The 25,241-nt window shown below is 41.0% G+C and overlaps 1 protein-coding gene across 1 annotated transcript; it reads left to right on the forward strand.

Annotated features, from left to right (window-relative positions):
- The first annotated feature begins 1,580 nt into the window (after positions 1 to 1,580).
- CLTRN (collectrin, amino acid transport regulator) lies at positions 1,581 to 22,771 on the forward strand. Its single transcript, XM_075495556.1, has 6 exons — positions 1,581 to 1,647; positions 2,033 to 2,091; positions 7,811 to 7,896; positions 15,320 to 15,436; positions 18,177 to 18,371; positions 22,382 to 22,771. The coding sequence occupies exons 1-6, from the start codon at positions 1,581 to 1,583 to the stop codon at positions 22,536 to 22,538; spliced, it is 681 nt and encodes a 226-aa protein (XP_075351671.1). The 3' UTR covers positions 22,539 to 22,771.
- Positions 22,772 to 25,241: the final 2,470 nt, after the last annotated feature.

Here is a 25,241-nt window from a genome sequence, read left to right on the forward strand (position 1 = left end):
TAATTTAAGCTGTCATTAGAAATGAATACATCACTTTTTTGTTTTCATAGGCATAGATTGAATGTCTAAGCAGATAATGTATCCAATAGTTTTGTACTCAGAGCTGGTTGCCTAGCAAGAGTAAACAGATGCCCAGGAATCACCTGGATTTAATGACTTTTAAAGATAGGATATCAAGTCCTTTGACAGTGGCTTCTAAAAATAAGATTAAATTAGTGGAACAGTAAGTTCTCCGTTACCTGAAAGTCCAAGTATTCTTACATAGTAAATACTGGTTATTGTTTTCCATAAATTCAGTCCCACAGTTAAGTAAAATTTTCTCACTTCACAATCATTCTTGTGAAGGTCTTTGCGTTTGCAGTCTCAAGACACACTTCTCAGTGCTAAAGGACCAACTGAAAGTAATTTTGAAGCGATCTTCAATTTAGGAACTAACCATTAATCAGAGTGGCTACAGGGGGAGTACAGCAGCAGAGTGGAATAAAATAATCCTGTCTTGCTGCCCAGATTGCAAAGACTGTTCAAGTACTTGCAATACATTTCAGTTTCTGAATTATTTCTCCTCTGCGTTTATTTCTTTGTCTTGGTAAACATTTGACTAATAGTGTAGAGTGCATCATTAAAATATTAACATACATGTGTGCGTGTATGTATACACAGTGTGTCGTGTCTACAAAACAAAGAGTATGTCCTTATTCAACATGCTTCCTATGAAGTCTTTTTCTTGCACCTCTTCTTACTCCAGTTGCTACCGTAACAATCCTCCAACAGCAAGAAAGTAGTTCTCCACCTTTATAACTGTTCTTTTTGTGCAAAGCAATGCCTCAGATGTGGGGGTTTTGTGTGGAACAAGGTGTTTACTCTGCCGGGCTCAGGCAAGCTCCTGAGCCAGGATGTGGGAGCGGGACTGGGGTGGGGATGGAGGGGACACGCACTGGGACCACCAGGTTGGCCCTTCAAAAGTGCTGCGAGTTCGAAGGCAAATGAGGGGCAAATCCAGAGCCCAGGTTTGTGGGTCCGGGGCTTCTGCGTTCGCCACGCATTTCTTTTGGAGGGATGAAAAGGGTGCCCAGTCTTCCTTTATCCTCAAGGGCCCTCTGTGGGGCCAGCCAGTTTCCCAAGGAAGCTGGGTGGCAGCTTCCTTTGGGATCTGGTGGCAGCCGAGCTTCAAATTCACCTGCTGTGGGTAACAGCACGGCATCCTGCCACCGCAGTCGCTGGCTGCTCTGGTGTGATGTCCCTCAGACATCTTGTGTGCCTGTCTGACATTGCATCTTGGGGGGGGAAAAAGGTTGGCCTGGAGCACTGTGTGAAGTTTTGTATTATTCTAAAAAGGAAGAAGGAAAATTAAAAACTTGTTACAGCCTTTTTTTTACTACAGAGAAAGGTAGTAGATAACTAACAGAAGACAGTTATTTCTAGTGCCTGTTTTAGCTAAAATAACGGGGGTTAATTATTAAACCTTTTACTTGGTTGCTCACTTGTGCTGCTGATGCTTTAATCCTGGGTCACAGAAAGTTTAAGAGTGCTTTACAGGGGAGACTCACTTCTTTTTGCCTCGACCTTTCCACGCTGACGGGATGTTACGGGTTTTGCTGCTTACTCTCTCTGTAGTTGCCATTGCTTATGCTGAGCTCTGCAAGCCAGGTAGGTTTTGGAGCTGATTCCCATCCGTCCCCAGGTAGATGTAGCTATGAGTTTATGCCTGCAAAGCTGTCAGCTTCTCAGGTTTTTATTTTAACTGGTTGTCTCCAGTTTGAAGATTGAAACGCTGAGCATTCACTTCTTTTATGAGTTTGCAAATTAAGTGCGGAAGTTGATCTCACTTATTTTAAAGAGGTCATGGTAAACCTCACTGAGACTCTAGGGCTGCGGCATTTTTCATGCTAGTAACTTCTGTTCTTCTAACCACGTGATCTGTTCAGACACATTTAGAAGTTGTGAATGGTGAAATAATTAGAGAAGTAACTGATTTAAAATCCTATTTTGGCTGACTATGAATATATGTTTGCTTTTTTCTCTTTTGTGTCAGATGCACAGAATGCTTTCAAAGTACGGCTTAGTATCAAAACAGCTTTGGGAGATAATGCAGTAAGTAAAGTATCTTCACATATTCTTCCTAACTGAGTATCTGCCAAAACAGAAGTAATATATACTGTAAAATTTCTGAAGGCAGCACAAGCAATTTGTTCTGAAGTGTTAATTGTAATAGCTTGCTCAAGTCATGATCCAGGCATCCATTTCTTGACATTTGACTAGCCCACTCCTTGAAATGGCATCCTTTAAGAGAAGTATAAAGCTTGCCTTTTCATAAAGATAATTTTCCATCAAAGATTTTTTTTTTCCCCCTGGAAAAACAGTAGAGATGTTACACTTTATGCATGAGAGGTGCTGCATAAATCTAAGTCTGTATTTTGGGAAAAGCACTTCAGCTTGAGAGTGCTAATTGTAAAGTCAAGGATGTCTAGGAGAGAAGCAGGGAAAGATTGTTAGGTCTTTATGAAATTGACTTTATGTCAGGCTCTCAGACAAGCATGATCTGTAGAGATCATTCAAGCATATCTCATCAATTCCCTACTAATGTAGGGCTTCGGATCGTGGCCTTTCTTCTCTGCCTGTGGTGCACAGGCTAGTCTCATGAGGACTGAAATGCTTTGGCTTAATTCAAGTCCTCGGGCTTAATGTAGAAGTACTGGTGTGAGCAATAAGGGTCTGTGATACATAAGAGATGGTGACATTATATGACCGAATGGTCCTTCCTGATCTAAAGTGCTATGAAATATGGCAGAGCCCAGTACTTCGTTTGCAGTTTTGAATGCTTAGAGCAAATCTGCAGCGTGTTACAGGGCTCAGCATAAAATTAGATATGAAATGTCTTGGACAGTCATCTCCACTGGAAGTCTGGTGTCTGATTATGTTAGGAACCCTGGGAAAGAAAAAGCAGTAGGTTACATGTTATAAGAGACTGGACATATGAGAATCTCCTATGACCGTAGAAGCTGTTCTAAAATTACCCTGAAATATCAGGTAATTTAAACTAACATTAGCAGGGACCTAATTCCACTGGTAGCTTCATAAACCAGACAAATTGGGAAGAAATATTCAAGATACATGCTAAAGTATTTGTCTATGGAAATTCATATTGAAGTCAATTCTCTTGGGTGAGAGACTTTAATTAAACAGTAGTGCGAGCCTGGTTTGTTTAAAAATTTATTAAAAATAGTGTAATCCTATGGCTGAAGATATGTCAAAGTCATTATTGAAGCTCCTCTTGATCATAACTGCTAATATTTTGATTTAATCTTGGTTCAAAATAGTAGCAAAGAATGAAAATTGCAGTTCCAAGTAATGCTCTTTCTTAGTGCTTTTTACTTTTCCAACTATAGTAAAATAAGGAGGTTTTGTCTGATCATTTGTGATTTTTTTATTTTTCATCCAAAAAGGGTATGATACAAATCATTAATCTTAAAGGCACTTTAAATTACAAGAAAAAAGTAATAACTGAGAAGTCTATTGGTTTTTGTAGATAGTAGTTTATTTCATATAACAAAGTGTGTGAAAGCCCTAAGAATGGGACAATCTAGAACAGCATTTTAGAACAACAACATGCTGAAAGTGGTATGGTGCCATACAATATTACCCACAAATATTGAACAATTTATTAAGTGCACAGGTAGTAGTTCCTTTTCACAGCCATTGCAATCTTTGCAAATGACTGAAATTGCAAAGTGAAACTACTATCAAACTGAAATTCATTTTGGTTGAAGAATTTGGGACACTTTTTAATGTTATTTATTTATTTTAGCAAAGAAAAGTGTAATACTGTCATTGTATCACAGTAGGACACAGCCAGCTTAGAATATCGTGGTATGATGCTCTGCTACTGAATTCCGTTTCATTCATTTCCAAGTCATTTCAAGCTAGTTGATAACAGAAAACCCTGATACTGTGGGCATTTTGCTCTAGGACTGGCAGGATAACATTCAGGGGCACAGGAAATTGGTTAGTGTAGTTTTCCACATGGTTTAGTGCATGCCATCCACTTTGTGTGAGGCTGATAAAGACAGGACACCATTTTTTAATTTGTTCACAAGGTAGGCTGTACTTTGAGGCGGGGAGTGCCATTTAGTGTATTTATATAGTTCTTATCACAATGGAGCTGGAAAGAGCAGTTAAGATACAGTAAGTATTTAGCTGTTATCATTTTAATTGCAAATAATGGGTGTGCTTGACAGGGACATTGTTTGCTAACCGGTGGGAGGAAACATGGTGTCTGGAAGCCTAAATGGAAGGAAGGTGATTTATGAGTCTCTCTGAGGATGGTGTTCACTTTATGAGTGGCTTCTGGAATAGCTGCTAGTCACTAGTTTCTTCCTACTCATGGATTTAGCAGACTGATAGACAGTTAATTCAAAAGGGCCAAAGACAACTAGGGAGTGAGCAGAAGTGATGCGCACTGAGAAGTCTATGTAACGCTGTGTCACCACTCAGTTTAACCATAACAGTCAAAGAGCTGCCACCTCAGGGGCTGCGGCCAGGTGAAGTAGAAGGTGCACTTCCCTTCTGGCTCATGTATTCAGGCTGTTTCCAGGGTAGAGGGTGAAGGGGAGAAGGGCTGACGTGCACCTGGTGTCTTGCCACAAAATGGGACCCAGAAGTGTGTTTGTGTGTCTGTAGCCACACTGCAGTCTGAATGGTTGTCTAGTTAAAACACAGAACCATTCAGGAGGGAAGGGACCTTGGAAGGTCCCCAGTCGCCTGCTGCTCAAAAGCCAGGTCAACACTGAAATCAGATCAGGTTGCTTAGTGCAATCTTGTAATATTATAATCTCGTTCTACTAGCTTAAATTTTGTCTTCCTCAGAGCACAACTATAGCATTTCACCCCATCAAGGACCTACACTCATCATCTTTTACCCATTATCTCATCAACCTCCTCTTTCACTAACAGGCACTTAAGCCTGGCTTTCATAGTCAGCTGTGTCTAAGTCTGCTCCTCCTTAACATACAAAGGATAGCAAGTGCAACTGAGCCAAGGTTTTGTGTTTGTTCCTTTGTAGAGCAAAGAGGATGGTAAACATTAATAATTCTGATACCATCATGTAAGGTTTCATTGGTAACAGTTATCTTATGTTTATAGTGTGTGCTTGCAAGTGGTATTTAATATATTCCCTCTGTAGCAGCACAAAACGTGCATCAATAGCTGCACTTCATAGGAACATAAGAACAGAAGCAACATCCTCAGTCATCAGCTGCAGTCCAGGCCTTTGCAACTGGGGGATAAAGATGAAACCGATAAAGCCCCATAGTAGAATGATTCAGGTTTCTTTGCACCTATCCCTCAGACTGGAGAAAGCTGATGATTAGAAATTGGCTTCTGGCAATTCGTGCCCATTTGTCCCGAGTTCATACAGTTTGTTAGCTTAAAGGTATTCTTGCCATACTTTTCCTCCTCGTTATGTTGCCTTCCCTCTGCGTATTCCTGCATGCAGTCATGTATGGAGGTTCTTGTTCATATGGAGCCCACAGCCATCTCCATCTCCTCTACCTCCCACCTGATCACTGTTTTCTTGGGGCTTCTTGCTCGTCTGCCCAGAACGTTGTCTGCAGCATCTTCTCCTCACTCAAGCAGACCCCTGATTTCTGCTGAGCTTTCTCTGCTGGTCTCCTCCGTCACTTCTTGAAGCTTTCTGTTTATTCTATCTTTTTTAAAGTGCTTACTCTTTCAGCTGGGGCTGGAGCTCCTCACTACAAATTATTTTCCCTGTTTTGAGATATCCTTTTTGTCACTCTGACTTAAAGAAGCTCTAGGCTACTGCATTATTTATAAAAACTGAACACTCGATAGTGACAAATTGTGCATATATACATGTACTGCACTAAACATAAACATATCGAGTACATATACTTGGTAGTGCTGCATTGCATTTGTGTCCATGTAAGCATGAAACGGAGTTTGCTTCATCGTTATCCATTTTCAGGACAACTGATTAAATTATCTCTACAGCTGGTTTAATCCACTGGATAACAAATGATTTTTTTCTGTCCTTTTGGACCTGTTCTCAAAGACTGCAGATGGCATGTAGGGATTCAGTCAATAGTACTACACACAGAAAAAGGAAGATCTTCCCTTTTAGTGCTGCAAATTGTGCTCTGTGGTTTAAATACAGATGTCTTTAAAATGACAATAAATAGTTTTATGTCTCTCATCTATATTAATTCCTCTACTACATTATCTCTTTTTCTTTTAGTACTAGTTGCTGTCATTATTGTCACATTTTCATCAGTGCAGTGGGATCAAAATACAGGCTTTTATTATTGCTTTTCAAAGACTGTCTTTTTTTTTTTTTAGTTTAAGTTCCCAGACTGGCACGCATTATCACAGTATGCTTACACCTCCCTTCATTCACAAGGCAAGAGTGGTGAGTCAGAACCCAGATTCTCAGCACTGCATCTGGATTTTAATGCTACTCAAGTTGTCTGTTGCTCAGCTTTGTTGTCCCTGTCCTACCACATCTCAGAGAGCCCATTTCACAACTCATCGTTTGTCTAGGGATGATAAATATGATCAGTATGACTTTCTGCTCTTTAAATGACTGCCTCCTTCCCCGTTTAGGTTCCCAGTCCACAGGATGTCAGCGCAAAATGAGGGCTGATGCCTGGAAGTTGGATTCCTTCTTTCTGCAGAGAGGTTGCAGCTCCATGCATCCAAAATCAGGATTTAAAAACCAGAATTAAGATTTGGCATTTTCAGTGCTGTTTACTCTACTGCTTTTTGATGTACATTGCTGGTTTTTGAATGTGTTATAAAGGCCCATGAAAAAGTATGTCCAAGTTGTCAACAGGGTTAAGTATCCACACCATTGGGTTTCTGGTTTGGATGATTACAGGGCAGATTTTTTTAACGCTGAAAGTTAAAGATTAGATTTGTGTTCTGATTGACTGAAGAAAGCTGCCTCTAACCTCCATTAATATCATTCCAAGAAACTATTAATCTTTGTAATCTGCTGAAAGGGGAAGTTCAATCAGTATGCCTCAGTCATGGCTCTTGTTATAAAAATGTAATAGGTGCAGTTCTTATAGGTCATTAGAATTGCATATGTGAATGAAAGCCCAGGGGAACCTAGTGAAGATACCTCAGAAAACTGAAATTATGGAAGCATGATTTTTCATCAAGATAACAGAGAACAGTTTTTGGAGCCTGTATTTTACTTCTTATTGAAGTAGTAAGGGTGCTAGTTTCTTTCTTTAGTCTCACGTGCGATGTAGTAATTTGTACTACAGTTGAGTCTATCTTCTTGTTGCAAGGATGGCGTGCAGCAATAAGGCCATAATCTCATTTTATTTCCTGGTGTCCTGATGTCCAACTCCCAGAGACTACCTTCAACATTAGCTTTTTTTTATTTTTGGGAGAGCCAAATGGACTTTGAGAGTGGATTTAAACCTTCTACTTTAACAGGGTTTATCCAGCAAAAGAGGCAAGGCCATGGGTGCAGCCGTGTGGGGAGAATTCTAGTAATATGCCTAGTCTTTGGTACAAGAAACTTTACATCTCCAGTTTGGTCAGCTTTCCGAAACATTCAATTCATTCAGGTTTTGGAAACATTCTTTCCACTGTATATTGCATTTTATAACAGCCGTTAGAAAAAGTCCTCTGTGCACACTAAATAACAGGCAGGAATTTATTTTTGTGGCAGAGAATTTATTAATTTTCATGATCAATATAGCATTTCAAGTTCAGTGCCTTTTTCCCCCTCTCTGTACTGCCAGCACTGGTGCTGAAACTGACTGTTTTCCATCTTCCTTTACAGTATGCCTGGGATGCTAATGAAGAGTACCTCTTCAAAGCAATGGTGGCTTTTGCAATGAGAAGATATTCTGGCAAGAGCACAACTCAGTAAGCATCTAGTCTGATTTGCCTTATACATATTAACAATGCTGCACGTAGCGGCCCATTTTCTGCTGTACTGAACTGTAGAAATCATTACATACAGCTTCTAAAAACAGACTGATCCAGTATATTTCTTTGACACCCAGTTGTATGTTAAACATCACGGTCTCTCTGTCTTAAGCAATGTTCAATCTTTGGACCAGTATCCCTGTTGATGTGTTCTGGTTTCAGCTGGGATAGAGTTAATTTTCTTCCTAGTAGCTGGTATAGTGCTGTATTTTGGATTTAGGATGAGAATAATGTTGATAGCATGCTCATGTTTTAGTTGTTGCTGAGCAGGGCTTACACAGAGTTGAGGACTTTTCAGCTTCTCATACTGTCCTGCCAGCGAGGAGGCTGGAGGTGCACAAGGAGCTGGGAGGGGACACAGCCAGGACACCTGACCCAAACTGGCCAAAGGGCTATTCCATACCATATGACATCATGCTGAACAAAAAAACCTGGGGGGAGTTGGCTGGAGGGGCGCAGCCGCTGCTCGGGAACTGGCTGGGCATGGGTCATTGGGTGATGAGCAATTGCATTGTGCATCACTTGTTTTGTGTATTCTTTTATCATTATTATTATTTTCCCTCCCTTTTCTGTCCTATTAAATTGTCTTTATCTCAACCCACGAGTTTTACCTTTTTTCTGATTCGCTCCCCCATCCCACTGCGGGGGAGTGAGCGAGCGGCTGTGTGGTGTTTAGCTGCCTGCGGGGTTAAACCACAACATGATGTGAAGTGACACAGCTGTGGATCTCAGTGGGGTTGTGCCAATTCACTGTAGCAGAATCTGGCAGTAAGACATGATACCTTCTGGAGACTACAGTGAGAGGAGGCGAAGGGACACATTGGCAAGGTCAAGAAATGCAGTACAGATCCTTGAATAAGCAGCTTTGGTGCACGTTTTCTTAAGAGCACAGCTTCAGCAGTATGCTAAAGATGAGCTGACTCGGAGAACTGGAAGGTGGATTGCTATCGTAGTGCTGTGTTCTGCTGGGGGCATCTATCCCTAATATTGCAGCAGTTGAGTTACCTAGCATCAAGAAGTTTCAGATGTTGCAGTTCAGACATAAATCAGCCTTTAATTGGTTTTGGGATTAAATCTACCCTGAGGTATTGAATATTCTTCTCAGGCTTCTGATCCTTGCTACTTATGAAATTAGATACCAGACTAGACAGACCATTTAGCAAGCTGTATTTTCAGTATGTTCTTATCTTTCTTAAATGAGAAACCTTGTAAGTGTATTTCTATAGGCCTATTATTTTTTCATTGTTTTTCAGTCTTAAAGGAAAGATTTATGGTTCCGGTAGGCTAATGAGGATCAGGTTCTCAATTTACTTTAAAAAAAACCTGCTTCAGGCTGTCATTGCATCAGATGAAGCATATTCCACATTTGCAAAGATATTAGTTAACTTTAGTCACATGATGATTATTGTGGCTGCTACGCTTTCTCTTAAATAGAAGGTGATTTACCCCTCCATGTAACAGGAGTGTTTGGTTCCTTGCCGTTTCATTTTTATTCCTCAGAAGTTGTCTCCTTTGAGCAAGAGAGCCATTACACCAAGTTTAACAAAAACAGCCAACTATGCTACTGCACCCAATTAAAATGACACTTAAAAAATGAGTTCAAGATACAAGCTAATTAAAGGTGATTATGCAGGGCTTTTTCTCAGGTTTTCAAATTAGCAGACTTTTCATCCAGTATCTGATCCATAAAGATTTGCTTTTGTATACTTAGTTTAGTCCTAGGTCCTTTTTAAAAATTATTCTCTTCCTTCAAAGTCACGGTGCTTTCACACAGCAAAAAACCTGTGTCAGAAGCCAGTGATCTTTTTCCTCTTCAAGCACCATGGCTCTCTGCAGACTCAACTAATATTAGAAAGCTTGGTGCAGGAATGGGAAAAAATCAAGCCAGTATGCAAGGAGTTAAAGTTTTAATTGAAGTTATCTCTATCCACTCTGGGAAATCACAGAATTTATGCTCATTTATTTCAGTTTCCTACCAAGACAATTTTTCATATGGACAAATACAATAATGTCAGTGTTACTCCAGTTTGGAGGTGGGGTTGCACACATCAATAATTTCCTGCTACTGTGTTTGTCGGAGGAAAAGTCAGTACAATATTTGGAAGCAGCTAGGTGTGGGCATCTTTACCTTTTTTTAAGATGGTATAGGACTTCCTCATGGGGTGTAACTTGTTGGGGTGTACCTTGGAGGTATAACTGATAACTCTTCTAAGGACTTCTAGGTACCTTTGGGGACATGTGTAGCCAGCATGTCAACCGAAGAACAGCTGTGCAGCTCTGAGATCTAGTACAACTTACTAGGCAACAGGCTGAGGAGTTTCCTATCCATAGATCTCTCCCAAATCCCAAGGGACCTCTGAATCCCCGTTCAGTGATGGAGAGCTAGACGAACCTCCCAATACACCCCAAATAACCTGCCTGTTACATGGGAGCAGGAAAGCTATGAAAGCCTCCATTCTGTTAGAAGTCCGGGAAATAATGCACTCCTTTCTCCACCCTTGTGGATGGCAGCTGGAAGGAACTGGGCATAGAGGAAGAAGTGCAGTTCATCTCGATCCCCTCCGCAGTGGGTATGGAGGTGTGGGAGCACTCAGCATTCCAGAGGGTACAGCAGCATGCTGTGCACACAGGAACGGCACTCTCGCATAGCTGGTAAGGATAGTGGCAGGGTCTTGCAGTGTGTTGAAGAGGGAGGCAGAAGCAGGAACTTGTGGCAAAGAAATCACATTACACTACAAGAGCTTTTACAGATAAATGCCAACAGATTTTCTTCAGGAGATGTAAAAGATCAATGATCAATTATTCTGTCATAAAGGAACAAATTGCTTGTGACTGCATTCTGGTAGCATCTAAATCTACCCAAATTTTGCATCTGGCTAATTAAAGATTTTTCTCAAAATAAAGACTTACGAAAAATTCACCAGTATTTTACATAACCAAATACTTGTTCTGCCAGGGTATAAATTTTGCGCAGGGCCGTAACCAGGATGTGACAAACCTCCCCTTTAACATCCCATTAAATTCTAACACACCCACAGCCCTGCAGTAACTCACAGCCACAACTAACTCCCACATGAGACCAAATGCCATTAACTTCAGCAAGGTGGATCAGGCCCCAAATAATTTGTCTGGTGGGTCAGCATAACCATTGTTGCAGTCTGTCCCATCATTTTTGAGATTCAAAGTCACCTTTTGTTAGGCTTCTGAAGCTGGATAACAGCCAGATTGTAATGACAAGCATTTGAATGTGCTGCTGGAAACAGCAGTTGATGCTGTTGTTGCCCTTGTGTAACCACTGAGTGACCGAACGCAGAATGGACAGGATTGCACATTACATCTCGAGTTCTCTAAAGTTAATTTCTAAACTAAAATTTAATAAATCATGGAGCTGTGTTTAATGTTTGAAAGGCCTGTCAAATTTTCAAGTTTGTGTGAAACAGAAGAAAGACACAATCCATCAAATTACTCAGTAATTATTAATACAGATAAAATAAATACTTCTTTTTCAGTGGAGAAATAAACCCCCTTTATTTCCTGCTCTATATACAGCCTTTCAATTCATTCTCAATACATACATTCATGAACTACGTAAGCCAACCTTTGATCTCTCAGTGTTAAAAAATGATTGTCTGTAGTCTGTGTTAGTAACCCTGGTTTCTCTAATCTGTGACTCATTTGAAATAATATACATCTCTTTTGGGCCTGAGACTAGTTAATCTTTAGAGCAGAAAGAATGTTATCACATTTACTTTTATTCAAGTAACAGAATCTATTTTTGGTACATCTTCTCCCCATTTGTAGATAAAAAAGCTGCAGTTTTCCTCATGAAGTGACCAAAAAAAATTCATCAACATTATCCATCTTCCTAAGACAGGCTATATCGATACTAAAAATCTTGTGACCATTTAGAACAACCAAATAAGCTTCTAGAGTTAAAGCTGTTACATCAAGGTGATCCCATGGCTGCTGTTCACAAAAAGGAAGAAAATAACATTCCTTTGCAGGAGCAGCTGCACAGCACTGGGTTGGAAGAGGCCTGATGCTTTCAGGAGAGCCGGAGATAGGCGCTTGGGACTTGGGGACTGTATTTCTCCCACAAGCTAATGGCCACTGTAGGCACCCAGCTCCCTTTGAGTCTCTGGCAGGTCTTTCTTACCCTTAAACAATCCTTTACATCTCCATAGGGAACAATGATGGTGTTTCAGGCCAAGGAATCATCAGGGTTTCCTGCACTCTACTCACTGGTGCTCACTTGTGTATATTAAAGGAAATTCAATTTTGGACTTTTGCCGTTGTGCCATAAGGCAGAACCAGGATCTTGTCATTTTGGTGATGACAGTCTCCTATAATTCCCATGGCAAAAGTCTGTCACCTGCTAAGGAAATAAAAAGATGTCCACATATATGTTTACAAATACACTTAATTAGTGTAGTGCATGAAGTCAGTTTTCTCAAGTCTAAACAGTGCAAGGCATAGTTTTCTAGTTTTCTAGTGCATGCTGTGAATCAAACCTGCATGCACATAGCACAGGGGAAAAAAAAGGGGCATACCTGCTGCAAAGAAATTGCCACATTGGTGCTGGCTGAACCAGTCTGTTTTGGTGTTTACTCAATCCCCTTTGAACTTCTCATGAGCAGTATTATTATCTTTGGAGCCTGGAAGGATTTACAGCATTCAGATTCTGCTGATGAAGAAGTGGCGGCAGTGAAGCCAGGTTTTGGATGCTTATAATCGAGCAAGGATTTTAGACACAACAGGGAGCAGAAAGGAGGCAAAATTTACGTATCCTAGTGTAAACCTTGCTGCCCGATTGATTCAGTGTTGTTTGTTCGAGAGAGAGAGAGAGAGAGAGAGAGAGAGAGATGCTGCCCCTAATGATGACTGACTGCCCTGCCTCATGCTGAAAGCCTTGGCACTGTAGGGAAGACCCCAGGTTGAAGAGTCTCTTTGAGTCTCTGAATGAGAATGAGAAAGTCAGGGTGTTCTGCCAGTCTTTACCAAATTTATCTTTCTCTTTGGGGATCAGACTTTCCTCACTCATCCCATTTCAAGAACATCTGTAGGGTAACACCAACCCAGATATTCTACCTGGACCAGTTTTTGATTGTGCCACAGAAATTCCAGCTTTAAGATCTGCAATAACATGAAGCTTTAGGTCCTACTGTTATAAATTCTTCTGACGGAAAACTTCCTCTGCAGATACAATTTTAGATATTCTGTGAAGTCAGCAAGAGTTTGTCAGCCACCAGCCAAAAGTAGACTCTTCCCCCCCCGCCCTGTAAATTTTGTGCTTTGCTTTTGTTTTGGGAAGAATAAATCTGCTTTCATCTTCTGGCTGTTGCCAGCAAACCGATGTGAACATCTTTTCAAATTCCAGAGGATGGCTTTCCTCTTTTATCCGTAACAATTCTCTGTATTTGCAAAATTGACATTCTTCCAGAGAGGTAAAAGTGGCCATTTCAGCTCTGCGAAATCACTTCTTTCCATTTTATTTATATCTCTATGGAATATATACCTTCTCTGTAAAACAAAAGGTTGCGCTACCCAAGGCACCCAAACCACCACCCAAAAAAGCTTTCAGCAGTAAGTAAAATATCTCCGGCAAATACCCATCATCAGCTACTGTGGTCGAGCCGATTGCCTGCCCTGCCTCAGAAGCCACCTCGTTCTTTGCTGGATGGCGGGTCCGCCTTGATGGCCAATTTCGGCTGCCTTCTATTCCTCCCCACCTCAGGCTTCCCGCTCCTCAGGCCCCTGCAGCCGTCATGTGATGGCGTCTGTGAGTAGCCAGCAGATGGCGCTGCCGAACAGGGCGCTGGGCGGGGGCGATGGCCGGCGGGCGGGGGCTCCTCAGGCGGAGGCAGAGGAGCAAGCGTTAGGGCTGGCGCTTTGATGATGGACAGGGCAAACCTTAAGATCGATTATAGTAGCTAGTCATGGGCATTACAAACATCACTGCAGTTAATTAAAAGAGGGGCTGCATGCTTCTTTGCTGGCTCACCGCAGGGTTTCCTTCTCGGGAACAGCAGGTAGTACCTGAAGGCCGAGCGGCCCAAGCGGGGTCTGTGAGGACAGGGCGGCGGTGCTGTGCTTGTGGACAGGTAGACCTTGTGCAAAGGTGAACCGAGTCCAGGCTGCTCCCTGGAACTAAAAATGATCCTAACTCTTGGTTCTGGACTTTCAGAATATCTGCTTCCTGCTTGGGCGTGGCCAGTAACTCTGAATCCTGAGCCAAATCCTTTGGGTTATCTATTAATGATACAGAACTAAATAATTTTTTCATTTGTATCTCTCTAGCTATCTGTCAATGAATTTATAAAGGCTTTGGCTGTCCTTTTATGATACATGCTATGTTCCTTGCCATGCTGTAATAAAAGCCACCTTATACAATTCCTGCATATTACACAAGTTTGGCTGGTTTGTTTCTCAGTTGTGTGGATAAAATAGGAACAGATAGAAGAACATAGGGGCACCATCTATCCTCAGTCACTGTTATGATACTAATGTATTAGCCTTCACTTCTTTAGTTTAAATACTCATGATGATGTCATTCCATGAGGTTTTTCTAATGATAGTTCCACCATTTACTAGTATTAGTGGTAGGAAAAAAATTTGTAACAATCTGAAGAAAGGCATTTAAAAGACATTTCACACACTTTTTACATAGTATGCCGTGCGAAGCTGCGTGCCTGTACCCTTCCACTATTAATTTCACATAAAGCTGAGCAATCTCCTATTAAAACAGATAAGAGAAGTATTTGTCATAGCATAAGATAAAGGGCATAGGCAAGTGCCAGTATAATGTTGAAATTCAGCCTGTTGCCACCACTCTGTGCCTGACTCTCTGCAGAAAGATGTCAAAAAGAACAACATTGATTTCATTACTCTTCCTTCCAACAAATGTATTATGTAGAAAGACTGCACTCACTTGAAAATCCTGTGGGGAATCCCCCATGCCTGGCTCCTGTGGTATTAACTGTCAAACCCTAAATTTTTAGTTCTTCAAGGCATTTGCTCCATTATATGGTCTTTGTCATAGTCCTGACGATTAAGATGCAAATATGTATTTTTCCATTTGATTACGCTAAATTTTTGTCCAAGACCAGGCAAGTTTGTAATAGATTCAGAAATTTGTTTGAAGACTCAAGTTTGGTCTCAATAAGCTTAAATTTTTAAAAGTCATACTGGGAAATGGGAAATGCTGAGTGATTTTTCTTCCGTGGGCATTAACTGTTACCTTTTTGAAATGTAAGAATTCCCTCCCCCCCAGTTGAAAGCAGTATTTTTAAGAAAATCTGAAATATTTCAATAATTCCTTTCATGCTTCTTTAATGATGATTTTTGTTTTAACCATCCACAGAATTTCTAATGTGCTGCTCTGCAATGTGACCGATCGGGTGTCATTTTGGTTTGTGGTCACAGATTCTTCCAAAAACGTGACAACTGTTCCTGGAAGTGACGTAGAGGCAGCCATCAGGTACAATTACTGCTTCTGCAGCCTTTTCTTCCTTGCTGATTGGGGAAGGTATGAATGAACACTCTGCCTCTTTAAGGATAAACTAATCCAAGTAGTTAAACCAACAAGGGGTCAATACTCTTTCATGCATATGAGATGAGAAGGATTTTTAACAGTCCCACAGAATGCAAAGCATATGAGCTTTGGGATTATAACTTCGGGAGGAGTCTCTCTTAATGCTGGAGCCTCAGATGAAATCTAGTCCCTTTCCAGAGCCCTACCTGTAATTTGCTGTCCAGCGCATGGCACATACACTGCTCTCATCCTGCTGCTACATTTTCCAGCAAGACAGCCTTCTTCCTCAGATTATGGAATTGCACACCTGCTGGGTGGGATTTATATCATTTAACTTTCATTGCATGCCACATGCACATCTACACCTGTACTAATGACCACAGGCTCCTTTTCAGTGCTTCTCAAGTACAGTTCATCTGACTTACTTTAAAAGTCAGCTTTCACATGAGAAGAGCTTGTGTGAACTCTTCATGAGCAGAGCTGGCTGTGTCCCAGCTTGGCTTAACCAATTTTATGCTCACATTTCTTTCATACCAGCTCCTTATAGAATGCGAGTCACTATCGTAGCTGAGCATTGCTTTTACAAAGTACCATGCGGTACAAATCAGTTTGCTCTCTACTAAATATTGCATTCTGTAGCCAATAAAAGCAAGAGTGTGGAGCTGAAGAGTGAAAAAGAAAAAAATAGGTAATCTGACTTCAGTGGTCCACCAAATGTACATAAGGGGTTTATAGGGATGACTCCCACATGCAGCATAACTCACGTACATTTCTCAAGCACAGAGTGGAAAACAGACCTCTTTGTTTTCAGACATTCTGTACTTTGTCTTGAAAATTCACGTTATCTCTACGGAGGTGTAATGCCTAATTCCTGATGAATGAGTATGCGTTCTTTTGGAAAGATTAACTTTTAAGCTTATGAGCAGATTAAACTATTTCCTACACAGACACCAAACAATAGCTTCATAGCATTAGTGGAGGAAGCAGATTATTTATTCACTGAAGCTCTCTGTAAGAGTGCTGGAATGCAGGGTTTTTGCATTTCTGTTATTCTTTGATACGTTCAGTAGCATAAGCTGATTTATTTAAGTCTTTCATGTGCCCTGTTTGCCACAGAAATTGGATGCTATTATAGTATGTTTGTTTTTTAACTGTTATCTGTCACCCAATAAAGAAGAATATGCTATTTATGAAAAGTTTTAATTCCTACCTAACTTAGAAACAAGAAATAAAATGGTCTATAAAACTACAGTTCTTTTTATTCAATTGCTTCTGATTGCAGGCTTCCATACTAAATCATTATTCTAATTCTTCATACTACAGTAGCACATAAGAATGCTACCCATGGACCAGGATTTTATTGTATGAGGTTCTCTACAAACTAAGAATAAAGAGGAAGGCAAACCTTCTCAGAGCTCTGTATGAGTCCCAAGATCTTGCATGAATATACACAGGATATATTAATGCATATACAAATACAAAATGTACCTGTAGTTACCTGCATGTGTTTCAGCACATAATTCTTTAACTCCAGCCGTTAGATGAGGGTGAACAATGCTTATTTCAGCTATTCACAATGATCCTTTTGTATCAATAAGGATGAAAATATTTTCTAAATCAAAGACGGCTTACCGTATTATGAGTCTTATAATATGCCATGGCTTTCAGTCCTCTCCAGGAATGCTAGCTTTCCATTAAGGCTAAGAACTTCCTGTTTAAGGGACAGTCAAACATTATACTTTCCAAGAAAAGAAATTTGCAAAATCTTACCTGTATTTCCCATCTATCTGTTCTTAGGAAATACTTGCTTTATGGTAAATTGAATTGTATACAAGAAAAAACTGCTGTAAATCATACAACTGCAATCAAAAAGAATCTCTCAAGACCAATATATGTAATACATTTTCTCAAAAATTTCTCACATTTTGAAAAAGCTAATGAAAGATACTGCTAAAGCCTTTTAAGGCTGCTTAGATTCAGATCCAGAAATACCTGCAAATGCTTAGAAGTAATGATTGTGGGTGAAGATATCCATTAAAGGGTAGCAGTTGTGCTACTCATATGAAAAAGTGTATTTCTCAGACTTAGTTTCTCATAATGGAAAAAATGTGCAAAGTACACAAATGCCTTTAGCTGCAGTGTGCAGGGAAGAAGGGCATGTTGGCAATAGGGATTATTCTGGACCAAATCATATCCTGTGCCTAAGAAAATCTGCAACAACAAGAGCAGATGTACTTGCCCATAACACGCAGGATGGTTCAGTTTGAGGAACCAAGGGGCACTCAGAAGTAAATCCTCTGAGTGTTGCAGGGTACATCTGCCACTCCCACACTAATCTTGAATGCTGCATGAGCAAGACAACAGAGCCACCCTTACAGATTACAGCCTGCTATGTCTTCAGCACATGGTCCAAAACAGAAACAAGTAATAATACTGTACTTCAGGTCTCATCTGTATTTCCCAATTTTTCAGATAAATACATACGAAAGTCTGGTGTTCAAAATGGATTACTGACAGGGTCTATGTTAAAGTGAAGGTCTGTGTAATCCTACCAACATGATGCTGGATCAAATTCAGCCCTGCCAGACTTGCAGCACATACAGGAGAATTCCTTTTTTCCTTCTATCCTTTTAACTTACAAAATACCTTTATAAAGTGTTGTGGTGTTCTTTGTGTTTTTATGAAGGATGAACCGGAACAGAATCAACAGCGCCTTCCTACTGAGTGACAAAACACTGCAGTTCCTGAAGATAACCTCAACCTTATCACCTCCTGTTGAACCCTCCACCCCTGTCTGGCTTATCGTATTTGGTGTTGTTCTTTGTCTCATTGTGGCTGGAATTGTTTTCCTCGTTGTTGCAGGGATTCAGCAACACAAGAAGTAAGCTTACCTTTTCTTCTGTTTTAACGGAATCCTGGCAAGTTAAGTCAGCTGGGCTGGTTTTGCTTTTCAGATCAGCCTCAGGGAAATTATAGCTGTGCCTTGCCTCCCTCCATAGGTAAAGATAACCCATGTGTCCTTTTCCGAGGAAAGGGGTCAACATTTTTAACTGTGAAATATAGATGCCTTAGTAATGCTGGGGTGTAATGAGGAAATAGGGAGTGTAAGAATATGATCCTGGAGACCACCTAACTAGAGATGATAGCTTTACAAAGACATTTACTGTCATTATTGTCAAGGTTTAGTGTTCCATAGGTGAGCCTCCTCTCACAGACTACCCAAATAGCTACCAAGAGGGAGGAGGCTGGCAGTGACTGTGCCCCTTCCAGGGCAGTAGTGTCAAAAGCTGGCAGGGCTGAAAAATAATTTGCTGCTGCGGTTTGAGAAGCCTCAGTAGAGGACACAATAATGATTAATGTATAGCTGAAGAGAGCCTGCTCAATGGAACAGTGCATGGTCTCACCTACCATTCATGACCTGATGAGTCCAAACTACCCAGTCCTTCACAGGTTCATGACCAGATCTCCCCATGACCCTAGGTGTTTGCTGTTTGGCAGTAGGGTAGGAGAGAGATACTCTCCTTTCCTCTCAGTTTCTGCCCTGTGGTGGCACTGGTGAAAAAGAGAAGGCTATTCATGCTTCCCTAGTGTGAGCATGCCGGAGCAGGCCAGAGAGTAGGTCCTGCCATCGCTGTTGGCTCAGAGTTGGGCATAAGGAATAGAAATTTCTCAGCTGAGCTAAGATTCTGCCATAGAAGTTCAGCTTCTGCCACGATTCAGGCTGCCATGGACATTAGGTTAACACAAAATTATGTCTTCAGCAACAGAGTCATACAGGAGCAGCAGAAAAACTGAAAAAAGGTAAATTTCTGCTGACAACTAGGTGAAGTTAAAATTATTAAATGTATGGTGGACCGCATCCCCAAATATATCAGAACAAGGGATTCTTATATGAAAACTGGTGTGTTGCAGAGACTTTTCCTTTCTGGCTCCTTGTCACCTTGAAGAACAATATTAAAAGACCTCAGAAAAACAAGACTTATTGCGAAGGATAAATGGTTCTCAGAGAGAACCTTTAGTAGTGTAGTCAGAATCCCTTCAGTTATATTGTGCATTCAGAAGAGTTGCATGAATTTGTGAAACCCCTTTCTGTTTTCAAAAAACAAAATTCAACAAACAATAGATGAGAAATGCTGTTGGGGAAAGACTCTGGGCAGGTACTGGAGGTCTGTGAATAGTTTAAGCCCTGTCACAACCTTCCATGTGGTATGGGCTGAGTTATTTTATCCCCTGAACCTAGGCAACCTCTTTGGTAAAACTGGAGAATAAAGTTGCTACCTAAAGCCCATACGTGCCCTCTGTGTAGTATCATGGCTCTGTATGTCTGTATAGCGCCTAACTCAAAGGGAGTCTTTGAACATTTCAAATAAGTGTAATATAAATAAATTATCCTAAATAGCTGTGATTTTTCTAGCTAAAATACTCATTTGTGCTTTATATCAGGCTGAAAGACAGTATTTCCCCCCCTCTGTTTTCAAAATAACTGAGCTTGAGCAATTCCCCTCAATATGGTGTAAACTACACGCTCTTATCATCATACCACCAGTGATATGGCTCGTTGCTGCCTGCCTATGGTCACTTGGCATCCTTTCTGTCTCATGCTCTTGTTGTCCTTTTAGTTGTTATGCTCCTTTTCACTTCTCTCCGTTTCCCTACTCTGCCTTTACATAGAGCTTTTCCTCAGAGCAGATTCATCTGTCATTGAACTCTAACCCTCCTTTCACATCAATGACATCTGTAGGCAGGGGCAGGGGAGTGAGAGAGAGGGTAACCAAGTATATATTTCTTCCATCTACTGTTGCAAAGACTGGAGAGGTAAAAGGGATGGTCTGGGCTATTTGGCTTCTCAAAAGAAGAGACAGACATCAGAGAAGAGAATTTCGAAAGTACTCATCTCTTTTTTAGGCACCAAAGTATCTAACCAGGTTGTCTAAGACTTCAGCATGTCCAGTAATGAGTTTTCTTGGAAACCTGGACAGAGCTGACGTAATGGCAGCTCTGTTGCCTAGTAAGCTGTGTTGGAAATCTGGCCCCAAGGACGGTGTTGACTTCTCATAAATCTGGCATTTTGTCTTTATTGGCCTTTAAAGTACTAGTTAAATACCTTGGTTCAGTTAAGCCCAAAAGCACGTGCTTCAGGCTGTTCATGCTCAGGGTGGCAGGGAAGCTCATGATTGGCCTATAATGGAGTTTCAGTAATGAGTTAGACTCATGCGTCATTTCTTGAACTGGAAGATTTTCTTAATTAGGTCTTCACTGACTCTATGGTGAGCTGGATCAGACACACTGTCTCCCAGTCTTATGTTTGTTCTCCTGTCATCACAGCAATAGGACACCTCCATCTCTGATAATAGATTTGGCACATACCCAGGGCAGGACCATCCTCTGCTGTCTATGCTGGGCTTCACTGAAGTCCACCCCTACCCCCAAAATCCCATCTGCAACAGAGGCCATAAACATTTGCCTTGAGAAGAGTGAGAACAGAGTAACGGCACACAATGCTTCCCTCTATCACTCTCCCAGCATCTAATTTGCAGCTGGGGGAGTGCAAATTAGAGCCCTTCATGAGCTGGATTTGGTCTTCATGTATTGGGTAACCCACAATGTTTTCTCTTCCCTTAACTTGTTGAATCTCCCCTTGGACTTATAGAAATTTTTAGGTTCTCTGAATTCCTATGGCAACGAGTTCCACACATCTCCTACTCCTCTCGTTTCTTTTAAATCTGCTCCTTAGTATCTTCTTTTATGTTCTGCCCCCACAGTTTTTGTATTAAAGAACACTCCTTTTATCACAGTAAGAGCAGATACAGCAGCCAGAGGTCAGAGTTTTCCATGACTCCCCCCCACATTTATTTTTAGCAAGTCTGTAATGCCAAGAATCTCCCAAAGGCCAATAAAATTTTATTATTGTTAATATTGCTGTTATTAGCAGTTACACCAAGGCAGGTTGTTATGATTGTCCTGAGTCAGATTGTTACAGTACATGTTGTGGGATAGGAAGAAGCAGTGGAGCTGACCTTTGAGTTTCTTATCCTCTGAAACCGCTGATGCTGCAGGCTGTAAAGTACAGCAGGTTTTTCAACTATGAACTAGTAGATCTCAAGGTCAGAATAAATCTGGAATTAAAGGAACATTGTGACATATTTCTGTATTACATCTTCTTGTGGTTGTATTTTTAGATAATTTTATTCAGCAACTGTTTTAATATGCTTTTGGTGAGAACTGGAGCCCAGAAAAGTGAAAGCCATGCAATTGTTTGATCTAGAAAACAAAAGTATAAAATACTGGGTAGGAAGGTGGCTGTTAATGGAGTTTGAGCTAAAAATGCAGATTTGCAGCATTAAAAGTACCTAACTTCTGGAGAAGATCATCAAGGAGTGTGAGGGCACTCAAGTCTCCGTCATTGGAGGCTGTAGTCTAAAGCTGATCTGTTTCTAAAAAGTATGTTTTAATTTGTCCACATCATGGGGTGAAATCTATGACATACATAACAGGGTCAGACTAGATGCTTAGGTCAGTCCTTCCTGACATAAAGCAAAAACAGATTTAGAGATTTTTTTCCATTTTTGTTTTGCACCAACTTTTCCTTCTGCACCCTCCAGTCATTTTACAGAACAAGGAGCTGAAGAAATATTTATAACATATTTACAACATGTTTACTCTAGGTTTTCTGATTCCCAATCCTAACCTCAAACCACTAAACCAGGGCTTCCAATCTGTGGGCCTCCCACCTTCCATGACATATTTGCAACAGCAAAGAGGTGCACCAGATTATGCCTTTCAGACATAACCTATGATAAACTGACTAAATGTGCTGTTTTCTGTGTGTGGAATTGTGGTGGAGTGCTGCAGGTCAACAGAATAAGATTATTTTCTCTTCCTTGTTTTTAGAAAGAATAAAGAGTCAACAGAGAGAGAAAATTTAGAAGAGAAAGGTGAAGTGACAGCAACAGTAGAAAATGGGATTCCTTGCGAAACGCTGGATTTAAAAGCAGGCCACATTAATGGAGTCTTTGCAGCAGATGATGAACGGTTCACGTCCTTATGAAATGCTGCCATTGCTATCTGGCAGTTTTTTGAAAGACTCCTATGCCTACCTTATCTCGTCACTACTCCTGAATGTCAAACGTGAAGACAAGAAAAATGTCCTTTCACTTAATTTCCCTTGAGACAACCTTTTGCTGATAACACATACACTCGAACCTCCATTACAAAGCTTTTGTTCATGAGCAAAGCAAATGAGAAGACCTCAAATGACATCCATTAAAGATTTCCAGAAGATGTGTGGCAAAACAGGGTTGAAACCTGCCTTGTGTCAGGCGTTTAATTTTGAATGATTATTTAAATATGTCTATTGCTTGTTTTTCCCTGATGTAAGTGTGAAACTGCATTATTCCTGTATGTCACTGGGGAGATAATCTATCATTGTCAATTCTTGCTGGGCTTTCTTTCAAGCCATATGCAAAAGTTTCTCTGTAAAATGACTTCCGTTTGCTGATGTGCAGTATGCCTTTGGATGGAATAGCGATCAGTGCATGAAAGTTTTAATTTACCGAGGAAAAAAAGGCAAGCTTTTACAGCCTCCGTAAGAGCAGGTTAAAAGCCGCTGGGTCATCTGTAGCTTTAGGACTACCAGGGATCTGGTACTAAAAATGTTTTTCACTTAACAGTCAAAGTCACAGATTACATGACCTGGAAATTAAAAGTTGCAAAAGTTTGAAATTTGTTGAAATTACAAGTTGCAACAAAGGGCAGATTTTCCAAAGGTACAGTCTGTGGTTAGTGGCCCAGCTCTCATTAAATCTATGAGGGCATTTCACAGCTCTTTGAAAAAATCTTCCTTACATTTCTTAACAATAAAACTGGAGCAGATTTCCAAGACAGCAAACCCAGGGTCAGCTTGTGACACCTTCATGTGACACCTTCAAGTCTTCATGTGACACCTGGATAGCTTTTGAAAAGATTCAGTGCTTGAAACACCAGCTGCTGGGCTTGATGCACCCAACCTGAATGAGAGCGCGTAGGTGCTGGTAAGTTGGCAGAGACCGTTCAGACCTGTGTTTCCTATTTGTGTGGCTGGGAGTTGAGAGCATCAAATGGTGCCAGACCCTGAACTGCATTGTTGGATTACTTTGAAGTCAGCCGTACATACAGACTGTGCTATCTGTGCCCTAAACCCGTTCCCACTTAAATCAGTGATAAAAGTCGTACTGATTTCAGAAGAACTGGGCCCCGGTAAAGGGGAGTTGTATGTGTGATTAACTGCACATAGAGAATGGAATTGTGTTGAAGCAGTATATGGTATCAGCAGTCACCAAACAGCTGCCCGCATCAGTGGAGGCAGGATTTGACGATTAGCCATACTGTTTTCAGTGTCATGTTTGGAGGCAGTATTAGAAAACCCATTTACTTATTAGGGTTACTCCATCTGACTCCTCACCAACAGGAATAGGGTAAACCAGGGTAAAAGCTGCTTGTAAAGGACCCTGAAGTGTCCTGAACGGTACAAAGGTTTCTTGTCTCCCAGGGTACAAATCCTTCAGGATTTCGGCTGTATCAAGCACCTTTGGCTTTCCATTTGTCTCAATGCTGGCTCTTGAGTATGGGGTGAGCAGGAGGGGAGGAACGGGGAGGGGAAGGGGAAGCAGCAGGGCAAAGGGAGGAAGCTGAGTGGGGAAAGCCCGAGGCTAGGGGAGGTGGGGAGAGGAGGGCTAAATGCAAAATAAAACTATGGAACCCACTGATCATTTGCCTCACATGGTCTCGTCTGTCACAGTTGTCTTTGATGTCCTGCTGGTGGGTCCCTCTGGACAAGGACTGCATCTTCTCTGTGTCCCCGAGGGTGTGCTGCTCCATTCTGGAAAAGGATTAATGAAGTCATTTATTAGTGATAATATCTCAGTGCTTCAAAATTACCATCCACAACATGGAGATGTATTTCTCACAGGGATGTCAAAGATTAAGCTTACCACTGTTTAAGATCATTTGGAGGGAAGATATAGAGTACAGTGCTATTATTGCTTCTTCAGTCATTGCTCCAAGGTCTTTCACTCAGGCAGAGTTTTATTGCGGTAATTCAGATCCCATCATTTCTAAACCTTCACACTTTTCACATTCTTTGTATGACAGCTACACTGCAGTATGACCATAATGGATTGCTGTAACTGCAGCACCTCTGCAAGAACCCATGAAAGATTTCGGTGAGAATAGCTTGGCGGTGCAAGAGCAACCTCGAGCTACCGATTAAGAATTACTGTTATCCTGTATCGTACTATATGATACTGAAATAAAATTCACTTGATATGAAAAAGGGCCAAGCATATCTGAGCTTACTTCTCAAGGCCTGAGTGAAGGTTCAATTCAGCCCATGGCACTGGCCAGCAATTTGAAAATAGATTGAAAGCCTCTGAACAAAACATTATGTGATGTGGGCTGGCTCTGGTGGTAAGTATTTAATCACTGACTTCCTCCCAGCTCACCTTTTAGCTGCGTAATTACTTTACAGCAGTTTGGTGTAATTTTCTGCTAATAATGATATGGGAGCATACATCTTGCTTGCCTCTCTGCTGACAGAAAATGGCTTGAGAGAAGCAACTGATACATGAACGGGCAGATATCACACTTAGCAATGCTTTGGAGTAAGTGTTGGTATTAGCTCTTTCACTGAAATAGGTACCACAAACCCGGTTAATCAAGGGCACAGTGCTAGAGAAGAAATAAATCTCTTTTCTAGTCTCTTTGTGCAGCAGGA

Source organism: Mycteria americana, chromosome 1 (assembly GCF_035582795.1).
Source record: "Mycteria americana isolate JAX WOST 10 ecotype Jacksonville Zoo and Gardens chromosome 1, USCA_MyAme_1.0, whole genome shotgun sequence".
NCBI classification, from domain to species: domain Eukaryota; kingdom Metazoa; phylum Chordata; class Aves; order Ciconiiformes; family Ciconiidae; genus Mycteria; species Mycteria americana.

Coding starts and splice junctions, on each gene's coding strand:
- CLTRN (XM_075495556.1), top strand. CDS start 1,581: ATGTTACGGGTTTTGCTGCTTACTCTCTCTGTAGTTGCCATTGCTTAT. Junction 1,648..2,032: donor TGCTGAGCTCTGCAAGCCAG/GTAGGTTTTGGA, acceptor CTTTTGTGTCAG/ATGCACAGAATGCTTTCAAA. Junction 15,437..18,176: donor GACGTAGAGGCAGCCATCAG/GTACAATTACTG, acceptor GTTTTTATGAAG/GATGAACCGGAACAGAATCA.